The sequence below is a fragment of the Mya arenaria genome, chromosome 15 (genome assembly GCF_026914265.1).
Source record: "Mya arenaria isolate MELC-2E11 chromosome 15, ASM2691426v1".
NCBI lineage: Eukaryota > Metazoa > Mollusca > Bivalvia > Myida > Myidae > Mya > Mya arenaria.
Window position 1 is genome coordinate 53,871,015 of NC_069136.1, and position 15,434 is coordinate 53,886,448.

At 33.7% G+C, this 15,434-nt stretch overlaps 1 protein-coding gene across 21 annotated transcripts in view; it reads right to left on the reverse strand.

The window, feature by feature from the left end:
• The window catches only part of LOC128219795 (muscleblind-like protein 1), a 122,850-nt gene that overhangs the window by 59,619 nt on the left and 47,797 nt on the right, over positions 1–15,434 (reverse strand). For 18 of the 21 annotated variants that reach the window (XM_052927822.1, XM_052927810.1, XM_052927825.1 and 15 more), the window contains one exon: positions 986–1,474. In XM_052927822.1, coding sequence (XP_052783782.1) covers positions 986–1,186 — 201 coding nt within the window. In that variant the 5' untranslated portion in view covers positions 1,187–1,474. Of the gene's footprint in view, positions 1–985; positions 1,475–1,798; positions 1,925–1,996; positions 2,095–4,404; positions 4,855–15,434 lie in introns of those variants that run through there. The other 3 variants (XM_052927812.1, XM_052927818.1, XM_052927816.1) reach the window with 3 other exon arrangements.

Genomic DNA, 15,434 nt, shown 5'->3' on the forward strand with positions numbered 1-15,434 from the left:
TTCAAGTACTATCATGGACAAAGCCTCCCCCCCCCCCCCGAGTGGGGTTCGAACACAGGACCCCCTGATCCACTTAGCCATTAATTTGCCACTAATAAACAATGTGTGTATGATACTACTTATATTTCTGTAAAATGAAAAACATATATTTCACAGATAACTGTTCAAAGTGTGCACATCAAAGGTTTTGGGTATAATATTTTAAATTGTAATCAGATACATTTACAAACTTAAAAGGAAAGGTAATAGATATTTTTACAAAAAAAAAAAAAAAAATGCCAATTGAATTTCAAAATCATTGAAAAATTAGAATTGAGAAATTAATTTTAAAAGTTGACATAAAATGACTATTAACAGTTGCATTCATGACTTGGGAATGCATTTTGTAAACGATCAATATACAATATATAGGTATTTAACAAGATCAATTAGCATTCAAAGGTCCTTTGTATAATGTTAAAGCACTGATAAAACTAGTCTTTGCAATATTGTCAGAGATGAATATTCTAAATATCTACCAGTTTAACATGAGTTTCTAACAACTGTGTGTTTCAAATTGAGCTCATTAACAAACCAAAATAAATAGTTTAAATTAAAGATAAGACTTAGTGTTGAAATTGATCAATAAAAATGTATATTAGGATATTTTATTATGAGTTTTGCATTTGTAAATACAGCTGCATACAGCAATAACTATTGAAAGTAATTTATATATAAAATTCATGGACCAAACATAGTTTTGTTTTACATTTGTACCCACAAAGCCTTTGTCAAGGGGGTAATAATTTATTGTGGCCAATAAACATTCTAGACCCACAGTATTCATTCATCTATTAGCATAACTGATACCAGCTAGTATGTGTGAATAAAATTTCTTGAAAATATATATATCATTTTTGCTTAAAATCATTTGTATTTCATTTGACTAAAAATTTAAAACCAATATACGGTTTCACATCTAAAACATTCATTTAATAATGCTTACCTTTATAGAGTCAAAGCACGCTGTAACGCGGCCACTTTGTACTTCCACATGGGGTGGGGGGTGTGCAAACTTGCACTCCTGGTCAGTTCGCGTACATTTGTTCCTCTGGAATTCCCGACACACTTCCAGAGTGAGCCAACGCGAGTCCTTGGCATTTGCCGCGGCCGCTAAGTTCAAAACCGCAGGGTTTACCATTGCCATTACAGGGAGTTAATGAAAGACGGAGGAATATGTAGAATAAAAACAACGATAAAAAAATCCGAACACAAAAATGGTATAATGTAACCGCTGACAGTTGTAAATCCTGACAACTGACAGCGCTCTGTGAATAAGACTTAACAAGTGACTAACGGAATATTTTTTCCTTAACAACTAACGATAAAATTCACTGATGCGTAATCCTCACAACTGCGTTTTGAATAATGATCCAGGCTTCGTTTTATTAGTCACATTGTCTGTTTTCCTTTACGCATGCTTTCCTTTAAGAACCTGAAAATATAAACAAAGACATTTTGAATTTCACAGTCTCCAAGTGGAAAATAATATAAAAACCAAGGAAACACTTGAATTTCAGTTTGTTACAATTTTTAAAATAATTTCCAAACCACTATCAAGGCTTTCATCAAGCACTCAAATGTGAAGAATAGTTTAAAAACACTAACAATGGGTAATAATATTTAACTTCCTCTCCACTTTAGAATTATATAAAAAATCCTCAATTTCTGAAGTACGAAGCTAAAGAAATAATCTCAAACGTGTATAATTATACTAAATAGAAACACTTCCTTATCCTAAATAAAAGTTCCTACTAACATTAGTTTTTATTTCAACTTAATTTCCCCGACTGCTCTATTCTAGTATACGAGCAGAAATAACTATTCCTGTGCATCGAGAGTCGGGTGAATAGTTTTCACATTTTCCTACATCAGTTCCTTATCACCTGAACAATCTACAGTGTACATGAACACAAAATGACAAAACAATTCAGTCAGATTCTACCAGGAAACATACAGAAAGCCCGCCATCCCTCGTTTTCTTCACTGATAATCAGCCACATTTTAGCATTTTCTACTCCCGTTTTTTTCAACAGCTTATCATAAACATGTTACCAAGTTTTCTTGTTTACTGGGGAATGGAGAGAATTACTGGAATGAACAGTGAATGAGTCAGTCACACAGGAAAATCAGAAAATAATTACCTTACCGCAAAGTTACAAAAAACTATTCCGCTGCACAAGATTTTAATGTAAAGCTGCCAGAGATATATGTTGTCACTTTATGTGTTTTGGGATTGCAGAAATACTTCTGAAAACTACCCGAGAGATAACTAATGTATATATTATAGCTCAGCATAGCTGACAATTTTGTATGTTACGCATCAGATACTGAATTAAGGGCCATACCCCATGTAAACACCCTTTATTATACTGTTTTTGCAATTGTTCATAATCATTTTTTTTCACTCCTTATTAATATTACACATGTGCCTACATCTGCTGATAAGCCTTTGTGTTTCATGATCACATAAAAACGAAAACATGTTTTCATATGAATGTTATTCTAGACAAATTAATACACACTACTTTTTAAAATAGATAGTTTTTCGACAAAAGTGTACGTAACATGTAATTTTTCCACCACACAGGAAGTTATTTCAGCCTGATGTTTTAAGTGTTACATTCGGAGTATGATGGAAGAACCCAAATAAACTTCAATGTTTATGGCATTGTCAATAGATGTTATCTTTTTCAAGCAAAACTTTAAGGTTTAAGCAATAGGCTGTGACTTTTATTAGCTAATTTGAAATACTCAATAAACATATTTAATATATATCATATATATTTTATTTTCAATTACTATTCATGATATGCTTTTCTGGACATTTATAACATGTTTGGTATATAGTATTTTCTTTGTGCATAGATATCGGAAAGACATATACAGTATATCATAAAAAATATGATATTTATTTATACTGTAAACCAAAAGGGTGTAAGGTAACTAGCATTTATTATAATGGAAATAACCATGCATGTGCAAAATAAATACATCAGTTCTATAAGTAAAAGTAAAATGCGACTTAAATCCTTTTTGAGGAGAGCGCAGATCATTGGGTCTTCATTTGAAAATTGCTTTTCGTCTGTTTTAAAGTATATTGTAACCAAACATTTACTATACCCCACCCCCCAGCTCCAAACTAAACGAAACTTTATTAAGTTACATCTTTTTCTAACCTCTTTCCTTTAAGGCACTCTCAACGTGAATTGCTTATAAAGAACCATTGCTTACATCATAACAATGTAACAATGTAACACCCTTGAAATACTAGCCGACTCAATTCATTCAATTTGTTTCCATACAATTTTTTATTCATATGATGTATCAAAATACAAGTATCATATTTCCAATAATGTTGCTTTATGTAGCACCAGTGTGTGCAACAAATTATGCCTTTAAAATCTAAAAAATAAATGTGCAGACTTCACAGACCAGAAAAAAACTGACAGCCATACAGACAAACAGAGAAGGACAGACAGAAATCTAGACAATGACATACAGACAAATCCAACAGACAGCCAACCATCCAGCCAACCAGATGAGTCATCCAGACACACAGACAGGCAGATATTCAGACAGGCAGATATTCAGACAGCCAAACAGACAGACAGGCATACAGCAAGACAGACAGACAGCAGCTTCTCAGACAGTCAGACAGACCGACCGCCAGACAGACCGCCAGATAGACCGCCAGACAGCCAGCCAGCCAGCCAGCCAGCCAGCCAGCCAGCCAGCCAGACAGACAGACAGACAGACAGACAGACAGACAGACAGACAGACAGACAGACAGACAGACAGAGACAGACAGACAGACAGACAGACACAGACAGGCAGAGAGACAGACAGAGACAAGACAGGCAGGCAGACAGACAGGCAGACAGACAGGCAAAGACACATAGACAAAGACACAGCAGACAGGTGATCAGACAGATGGACCGGCACACAGACAGACTGTGAGAACAAGAGACAAATAAAAAACAAACAGACCAACACACAGGAGACTATTATTATAATAAATACACACATATTTTTTTATCACAGTATTATTAGGAATCAAATACAAATTAAGGAGAAAAATCTGATATTTTAACAAACAACAATACACCGCTTTTTTAAAATCAAATTTCTGAACACTGAAAATGACAACCATTTGCCAAACCCCAAATCCAAAGTGTTTATCCTTATTCAAGGTCAGTAGCTACCTTAAGCTTCCGAATTTAATGATATAAATACATACTAAACACCAAACACCACCATTCAAATCAATCTTCAGATGAAATTACAAAATTATCACAATTTTCACATTTATATCAAGCACTTGCCTTGTCAGACCTTTTATTCCATATGCTCAAACAGTTTTACCTTAAACGCGATCCTTTCACATCAGTTTTTGTATATTCAGATTTCTTTCAATAAACCATTTTCATTCTAATGAAATTCATAAATTATCCATACACTCGTTTGACGACTATTCTTCCACAAATTCAATAAGACACTGATTTCTTGTTGACAATTTTCACTCTTACTTTACCGCGTCTAAACACTAAACTAAACAGTGAGTAGTCATTGTGGTAATATTGACTATGATATTATATTTTAATACGTCCTCCACGGCTCAGTGTTCGCTGATGTTAAACCCTTTGTAGCTGTCTGCGTTTTTTACTATCATTCTCATGTCAAATGATCAACGCAACATGCCACAGCGCCTTTCGTTTTATTTATCTGATTCTGATCAAAGTTATTATTAAAGGAGCTTTATGCATCCAGACTGAAAAAGCGGCCCCGCAGTAAAAAGAGCCTTAGTTCATGTCTTACTATTTGAGATACACGATGCAAGATGCAGTATCGATAATGACTTCTGTTGCAGTCTCCCTCTGACTAGTCAATACAATGAAGAGGGCGGAAAAATATTCATCAAGCTTCTATGGGATGGAGATTTGATCAGTGTCATGAAGACCTTTGACCAATCTGAGCAGGTGCACAGGATTCCATGACCATGACATATGCTGATGATGTGGACATAACATACCATGAATGAACATCTATTATATACTTTAAATAGATTTCATAACTATTTTAAGGTATTCTAAACTTCTCTTTACCATTCAATTTCTGTCAACACTTACCAAACTCTGAACTACATACAGCAACAGTTACTGTTGTTTTGCACAGTTAAATATAGAGCCATCAGTGTCCGATATATCTCGAGTATGTAGAACTTCTATGGCAACAGTATGTTTCATTTTAAAGCGCTGTCTGAACACTTAAAGTTCTTCGCAATTAAAAGCAACCAAGACCACAGACTAACATAAGAACATCTTGAGACGCATTTGCAAAATCACGTCATGTGAAGTCATATGAATAATACATCTCCGCCAGAATAGGCAATAAAATACTGAACCACAAATGGCATGAGAGACGCTCTGATACTTTTTTGAAATAACTTTTTTGCGGTAATAATGCTTTGACATGCTTCGTACATTGATTTTTCCATGGAGTTTCAAAGTGAATTATTCCATGTGAATGAGTCGTTATAATTGGTCACCATTGAACATTTTCGCATTTTAAACATAAACAACATAATATTATAGAAAGGTTTGTTGGAAAATATTGACATGATAATTTCACCATACCACGAAACATTGTCCATTTAATTAAATAGAGCCCTATCATCCAATTAAGCATGTCCCCAACTTAAGCTTGCTTTATTTGCATTTCATTTTAATTTATGAAGGGAAATAATTCCTCATCAGACAGGAAAAATCAAAACACCAACGTCTCTCAGCGTTCAGATAACATTTTAGGTCAAGGACATTTTACTTGATAATTTTTAATGGATTTTCAATGAATATTAATATCAACTAAGTTTAAACATTTATTCTAGGAAAGTTGATTTATAGGTTAAAAAAGACCGCATCGTTTAAAAACTGACAGTGGTCTGCATATTGTTTATGTTCCTTTTGCTTGGTGCATAAACCGGTTTTAATCCACGAAGTGACCTCCCCTGATAGATGGAAAATAATACTGGTCTTCAACATTCGGAGCTCCTTGGCCATTTTTTTTCAAAAACAACCTCGGATGTATTTGGATGGTTTATATACTCAAAAAGTGGTACGTTTAAGTCCGCTGCAAATAGATCGCGTAGTAATCTTATTTAGTAGTTAAACTTTTTGACTTAACTCTTCGGAATCTAAATTATGTTTGCAATAAAACACTTCACGGGCAATCAATTTAAAGTAAGATCAATAAATACAACTCTTAAACACTACATTTAATTAATGATACTATTAAAAAAAATACGGACTACTTCAACTGATGTACCGGCATACATCCGAGGTTGTTTTCAATAAAATGGCCGAGGAGTTCCGAATGGGTCTTCAAAAGGAAGTTTAAACCCTGTGTTGTATATGGTTATGCTCCGCTCTACCAAATTTAATTGATTGTTACCCAAGTGTGTCTGATACGCACTATGGTAGATTAAAAAGACATTTTGACTAAATTCAATGCATTTTAATAACCAAAAGTTTCAAATCCTTTGCGTTTTTTACTTTTTAATGCATTTTTTATGCACTAAATGCACCTTAACTGGAAAACTGGTCCAGCATGGCAACCACCATACTGTCGTGACCAACATCATTTCACTGTTTACTGGGCTGTTTTACGCTTATGTGTCCACCTTAAATATACATTTGGCAATTTAGCCCTATAATCTAGCTATTATCAATGATGTCCTTACTGCTTTCAATAATACTTGGTACATTTAAAAAATCTGCATTATACAAAATGATAAGGCAAAGTCTTGGAATAAGATATTCAATTTAACTGTGCAATAATCTCAGACTTTCTTATGAAAAATTCTTTATTGTATTTTCAGACAGTACAAAAACATGGCAGTTTACCAAGAATGTATTTCCAATCTCTTCTCTATTTTCCACGAGGCTATCAGTCAAGCGGTTTAGCAAACCCTAATATTATTCACAGATTACCTCGACCATTTTTCGTTAAACTTGTCATATTCATAAACATACTGTCTCGTTTCTTCATCGATTTTGTCGCAACAGCTGAGGAATTTCCGAGACGTTGGAAAAGCAGAAATAAAGAAACTAGCATAATCTTGTTTGCCAGTTGTTGATCAAATCAAGTCAGAAATGAATAATATTGAGAAGTATTTCTATGCCTTTGTGCACTTCATTAATTAACATTGCGGCCCTGTAACATTTTTCCAGTTCTTTAACAATGACAAGTTTCAAGCTGTGACAGTCTAATATGAGTGTCGAAGAATCAAACACCCTTAAACTTTTAGCATACTAGCTCTGATTAGAATACGGAATGAGAATTTTCAAATGTTACGATTCATTACATTTTGTTAACACTCACGTGAAAAGTACTTCATGAAAAAATAATCAAAGGCTATTGGTCTGCATTTAAGCTAAGGCCACAATTAAAAATACTTTATTTCATGGGTGGATCCAGGATCTGACGTAAGAAGGGGGGTAAGTTAGTGGGCTTAACCTTTTGACTTGCACCCTTCCCTCAGAAATGAAATTTATTTGGTGTATTTAGAATGTTGGCAGGGGAGTATTTAAAAACAATTTTTAGTCTGAAATGGTGCACTTTGGCTTTCTTTATTACCTTATAATTTCCTCTATTAAAATAAAAAAGTGAACAATGACAACTTTAGGGGGGACATGCACTCAGTGCCTGGAAAACTCCCTGTGGCTCTTGCCTGGAAACAACCTTGGTTCTAAACCTTGAAAAGTCTCTGGCTGTAAGCCTGTAAAATTTCTCGGAAGAGGAAATGTGATAATGGGCCTGGAGAAGTCTGAGGGGTTGTGTGCTCGAGCCCAACTATGGGGTCCACCACCTTATGGCCAATAAGATATCTACGGTTGACACCTGAGGGTATGGAGGCATAGACAGACTAAAATGCGCAATTGATATCACCATAAAAAACCCTGTGTAAACATTCATAGTCTATAAGTAAGAATAAATACGGCAATAAAATCATTCATCCCGTCTTGGCATTAACCTCTGACTGAAATATGAGGCAAACAGGATTAAATAAATTTGCATAAAATTCTATAATTTCCTGGCTTCAAGATATTGATTTGCATTCTTTAGCTTCTAAAAAGCATCTTTCATAATTCATAGACATGCTTTGAATCTTAAGAAGGATCCATATATGGATTTTGAGCGTATTTTAAAATTTGGTCAACCTAGACTTAAGATAAAATATTAAGGAATCCGAACCACAATATATTTAAATAAACCAGTTCTCCCAGAGGTCATTAACCTTAATGTTAAATTTTGGTGCCTGCCGTGACCCAAGACAATGTTGTTATCATTTGAAAGATATTTGCTTGCTGATAATGATTATGATATGTAAAAAATGACCAGTACATCACAGATATCACAGATTGTATATTTGCTTCTTTATTTCAAGTGACATTGGATGTAAATCACATATTTTGAGAATTTAACCATTTCCCTGATACATACGCCATTCTACTCCTCTATCGATAGCCTGATAGATACGCTTTTCTACTCCTCTATCAATAGCCTCATACATACGCTATTCTATGCTCTATCGATAACCCGATAGATACGCGATTCTACGCCTCTCATTTTCAATTGTCAACATCAACATCATCAACGATCAAAAACCTTGATTGTTACGTAGATTATTTTCAGTCAACAAAACCTTTCAAATGATTACACCAAAATAACATGGGGTCGTTTACCAGGCAACCTGTATTCACATATTTGAAAGTGGAATAACTTATTGTTATGGTTTGATTATTAGCCGACCAAAGCTACTGGGACACATTTTAAGAGGAAAACTAAACTCTTTTACCTTTTTTACCCCAAGTTTCATGCTTTCTAATGTTTAGTATGCATATGCTCAGAAATGTTTTATAATTGTTCCATTATAAAATTCATAAAAACAGCTTTTCAAAATATTACTAAAACACTGAATAATTCAAACTAAAACATAAATACATAAATAAGCTATAACAATTGTTTGCATGTCACATGAACAGGAAAACATTCCACTTCGTCAAATTTTATTGACTAATTTCCATAATTACAATGTGCAAATTCAAGAAATTATTCACATTCGACTTTTTGCATCATATATGCTTTTGAACTGAGGCGTTAATATTTTCACACAGTTAACTGAAGTCATTTGCACAGTATAATGTTTCACTATTTTTTCACTTTTTATTTTTATACAGCAAAATAAGCTATATAAACATTGGCGGTATTTGTTCCCATTATAATCATTAAAAATCTTGGCTCATATCGTTTACGTCCTGGGGCCATGATTAGTCTGTGTTCAGACTCCGACTCCGAAAAGCAATTTTATTAAATAGCATAGAATCGTCTTTATTCCATGCATTTTACTTAATAAATGCCAGCTTCAAATAGAAATATCATTCAGCAAATTTCATCATAAATACTCAGCTAGATGGAAGGTTACAATGAAATAAAGATTTGCAATTTAGCCACTAAATTAAAGCTGCACTCTCACAGATTGAGCGTTTTGACAACTTTTTTATTTTTTGTCTTGGAAAGAGCAAATTTTTGCGTAAATATCTGCAAGCCAATGATATAAGACTGCCGACAAAAGATCAGGTCGCAGATTTTCATATTTCCGTTCGAAAATTAATGTTTTATGGCCTATATAAACCGTTACTAACGGTTTAAGAAAAATGCATAAAACATCATTTTTTGAACTTAAATATTAAAATCTGCGATCTAATCTTTTGTCAGCAGTCTTATATAACTGCTTTCCATGGATTTTCGCAATAATTGGCTTGTTCCAAGACATAAAATAAAAAAATTGTCAAAACTTTCAATCTGTGAGAGTACAGCTTTAAGTCTGATCTCCTGAGTTTGAGATTCAAGCTCAGAAAAGTAAATTCTAAAACGTCAAAAGTCATCTTTAATGTAGCATTATTTGACAAAAAATGTGAAAATAATATTAAACATTACATTTGCAACAGATATTGCCAGTTCTACCATTATTACTCTTATAAACAAAATTGTACAATTAAATGAAGACTTTCTGTTATGTGTCTTGAGTTTCAAACTCAGACTCGGCAAGACGCTAATGAATATCTTGCTGCCCCCTGGTTAGGCTTGCAAAGAAATACATAGTGAACAATATACTCATTAGGAATCTGGTCAGGCTAGCAAAGTATTAGTAATAAATGTGAATAATTTAAGCTTTCAAATAGGTCTTTGAAGGTTGATATGACAAAAATGATCACCTTTATTTTATTTTAGCAATAACTTTGACCTTGAATTAAGTTTAAGCTGTGAAACATGTGTTAAGGTCAAAAGTGAAGGTACTCCATCAGCTGTTACAGCTTAAATGTATAATGAATAGCTCCGACTCCATTTCCTTGGTACAAACATTTAGAAATGGCCCCATGAATGTCTCTAAACATCTGGCCCCAATTCCTCGAAAGATCTTAAGTCCCTAAATATTACAGGATTAAACTTAAGGCCTAATATTTTTGTTTTGGTACAGTTTGTGTAATATTTTTTCTTAAAGAGTTTTTGGACTTTAATAAAGGAATTTATGTTTTAGATAATCACCATACACTAATTTTTATATCGTTAAATCAAGATAGGTATTTTTTTAAGGCCTTAGGAAGTATGTTCCTGACGGGGTTTGTACCTGTCACTTCCTTAGTGAGAAATGTACACAAGCATACAACTGAACCACCCAAACACTTAGTGTCAGGTTCTTAGACGCACTTGACAGAGTTTTATATGCATCAATTACTCATCTGGGAGGCGTGCATTAGATGTATTTCGTTTATAATCGGCAGAACACTTAAGAAATAGTTGTTGTTTTTCGAAAACAGCAAGTCATTATAAGTTACCTTGACCTTAACCATTAACAAGAGACACACACTCCTAAAATCAGTGACTGATAAATAAAATTTTTGTTTCATGCCGTGGTTTTGAACATATCTGTCATTTTATTTTTATGTTAAATATGCACTCTTACTCCTAAATAAGCAGTTGGACAATTAATACAATTTAAATCAAAACAATGGTTCTTATGAAGGATACCATGTTTAAATTGAAGGAAAAGTGCAGAAAACATTTTCTACATATTTCTACCTTTTAAAACAACAGTTGATCACTGTAAATTCTTTAGGACTCACCAACCATTTAATATTTGTGCATGTTCAAATATTAAATAAACAGTTACATAATCTTGTTATCAGTAATTGATATTTTCCATAAATGATTTATATAGTAAGTAATTTAAAACTAATCACTCAAATTTTATGTTTGTTATGCATGTGTATGTATTGATTTTAAATATAAGTATCACTTTTAAAATCATCCAACACAAAACCACGCAGATTGCCAGATTGCGACAGAAGCATGAGAACACCCAATGTACACTTCAGACCTTTTTCATAATGCGCAATCATACACACAAAACCACATGAATGTGTCATTAGGCTCCAGCAAGCAATGTTACCTTGAAAAGACACTCAAACTTGAGGGAAAAGATCATTCAAAGGTTATTATGCCTAGAATAACAAATATGAGATTTTTGCGAAACATTGATCATTTTTAAAATTCTATATAGTTTCCATAGGATAAACTGTCAATAAATCTAGAGTTATAGTCGATGTCTTATATCTACAGGCATTTTTTATTAATATATCACTCAAACTCTCTAAAGTGAAGCGCACATTTGCTGTTTTCACAATGCAGACATTATTGCAACAAAGCTTGTAAATCATCCCCATGTGTCAAGAATGGTAAATAAATATTATGCGACTCACATGGCACATTCATGTAGGCGTCAACATGCAGACAAGTACATGTAGTTAGGCAATACAAACCTTTGTATAGTTTAACGTCATATTAAACTTGCCTGTAAAATATTTTGTATAAAAAAAATCATAATCTTATATGCTTTAATCTCATGTACATTTTATATCATTTAATATGGTTACCAGTTATGTATGTGGAAGAGTTCGGAGGCATTAGCAAAAGTGGTGATCACAATTGCTTCCAGCTCAATTGTTGCTAAAGCTTCTTGTAACAGCTGTCCAGTTTGTGAACCATGGATTTCTAAATGGCTTGAGTTTTCCTGGGCTGATATTCACATCTTCTCGTAAGCTTCTCGTTACCCTGCTACTGCAGAGGCGGTCAAAGTCCCTCCCTCATCATTAACGAGACTTTTTAGGTTTAAACTGTTGTCAGGGGGTTTGAACTATTTCCGAAATGGTGCATATTTTGGTTTTAGGGGGGCCTGTGCATGAATTGAAAGCATTGATGCCAAAATCAGCTGATTCTAAGACAAAAAAGAAGATAAAAAGTCAAAACTGTCAATCTGTGTGAGTGAAGCTTTAATGGGCCTGTCAACAAATATATAAAATATCCATGTTTGCCTTATTGTTTAAATTATTTTACATTAAGATGAGCAGCACGAGATTATTTCAATAAGTAAAGATTCCCTAACTGACCTTTTCCCCCTGCCATTGAAGCTAAGGTTACCAATCAAAGCCGAGCGATAGTATCTGATTGCCCCACGATGCAACGCTGAAATTGCAATCTACTTAAAGGATGTTGAATTGGTCCCCTCTGAATATCGGCAACACACAATCCAAAATCAATACGTCTACCAGCGAATTCAACAAGTTGACGCTTTGCTCCTCGCATCATTGCTCGAAAGAAACAAACATGTCTGTGTCCATGAATAGGCAGCTTCATTATAATGTTTTACACCCATGAAAGGGAAGCTTAGTGATTCAGTGAATATTACAAACCAGATCTTAGGAATACTTAATTTTTTCTCAACTTGTACACTTGTGGCTTGAATTGGGCTTGATGATTGCCTGTCTATGGCGCAACAAACTTGGGCACATCAATCCTGGCTATTTTAAGCAAAAAATGCCAACATTGTCAAATTTGCATAATTCGTTTTACAGGACTACAGAATTTGAGCGAAACATGCTCTTTAAATGGCAGATAATGCTAGACTACAAAACTTTAGATTAAGATGCAGTTTATGACTTGCAATTTTCCATTAAATTACAAATCATGCCATAAAAGTGCCTTATGATTTAAGAAAATAAATAAATAACAATATATCAATGATTCAGGGTTATGAGGTTTTATTTTTTTTATGATAAATCACCATTTTCTAGAAAAAAGAGCAGGTAAAAACAGAATTTAAGGAAACTTAATACCAATATAGACAGTTAATTAACTTAAGCTATCACAGGAATGATGACAATACCCACACAACACCTTGACACGCTACTGATACTGTACAGATGGATATTTTCAATAATATATCATATTAATTTTCAGGTGACTAAATTATTTTTTTCTAAAAGTAATCCTAATTTGCATAGAATCTAAGTTCAAGGGCACATAACTCCAGAGAACAATTTAAGCTGTGGCTTTAAAAGAAGAGAATTTACGTCAAAAGAACAGATCATGATTATAATGTTAACCAAGTGTCACCCAACCATCGAGCCCCCCTCACCAACCACCAAACCACACTACATTACCCCCAACCTAACCTGTATATGTAGGGTAGATAACTCTACGTTAGGTTAGGGGGTATGGACTATGTCTAAAATTATTACATCACTAAAGCTTTTTTAATCATATTAACACCCATCTCAAATAAAAGGTAAAACATTATTTTCTCATCACCATAAACTCTTAGAACCTTCTCTAAGGCTAAATTTTTCGTGCAAAAGTAATCATAATTCCAAGAAAAAAAAATCAATAAAAAAAGTCTAGCAGGCACAGCTAAATTAATGGCCTATTCTATGCACATCAGCTGAATCAAGTGCTCTAAGACGGTGCCGACCAGATACCAAACTCATTAGTTAGATAAGGAAATCGCTTAAGTGCATATTTCATCATGTTCGATACAATCATCAGTCAAAGATCGCAGGAATTAGGGAATTTCAGACGTCCAAATGCATTGAAAAATCATTGCACAATTGCAAAAATACACTTCCGTTGTTACCCTACAGGAGATAATTTACTACATAATCACTGTCCTTGAAATCATCAACCTCGAGATAACGAACATCACAAATGACTCATCTTTGTAAAAAAAAATGTTTTTACTGAATCAGTTTTGATTTTAAAATCTGAATGTATTCCATAATTACATTTAAGAAATGTTGGCATACATTTATTGAAGATGCTTTAATACTGGCAAAGTTCCATGTAGGCACTATATCAGCACAAGCCTGCATTCTTCTCCCAAATATGTTGTTTTTTCAGTATTAAAGCTCCACTCTCACAGATTGTCAGTTTGACACTATTTTTTTTTGTCTCAGAATTGGCTGATTTTGGCATCAGTGCCTTCAATTCAGTTATATAAGACAACTCACAATAGAACAGATCTCAAATTTTTTGGTAAACTGTCAACTTTTCTTTAACGTTAGTAACACGTTTAGCCATAACACATTAAACTTTGAACTTAAATTTGATAAAATGCGATCTGATCTTTTGTCAGCAGCCTTATATCACTCAGATTTCCAGACATTTACGCACAAAATGGCTAATTTTGAGACAAAATAAATATAGCACTGTATGTGCATTCTAAATTCTTCGTTTTTCCCAGGGTAGTATGCCCTATGGCTAAAATATATGCTTCCGTCTACCATCACTCTTTTTAATTAAGTTCGAACAAATAATTAGATTATAACATACTTTTCCAGCCAATGAAATCACCTATCAGCCTCGAATAAGTACCACACATAATCATTAAGACTTGCAGTTTTACCAATGAACATCCATGATGCAACAATTTGGACCCCATGTGCTGAAAATCTAAGTCAGAACTCATTGTGCAAAATCTTCATTACAAAGTATTGCATGCTTGCTTAGCTTGCTACAACTTTCTTAATCATTTTAAGGCTTAAACAATATATTTTAACAAAACTATTATTGTAACAAATTTCTTACCAAAGTTAACTATTTCAGGTAAGCAACTATTTACCCCACCTTTCTACAGCTTTTCCCATCTTAAACTTTTTTTCTTGTTGATCCAAAAATCCATAAGTTCATATCCAATCATGTATTGAACTTGTACATTGTCTATCAATATAGTTCCCCCACAAAAAAATAACGTTTCCCTATAATTGGTGTAGTAATTAATTGGAAACGCGATAATACATCATATTAAGGCATTGTTCGTTTGCCAATTTCAGCTATCTCGTCAATGAGAATATCATCGTTCATGTGACCTATATCTCGCCACAGGACGAAAAAATCATTAAACCAATCTACCTAATAAGTTAATCAGAAGGTATCACTAAATGGGCTTGATTTATTGAGCGTTTTGTTTTAGAAGGTGTAGATTGATTGGCTTGAGTTTA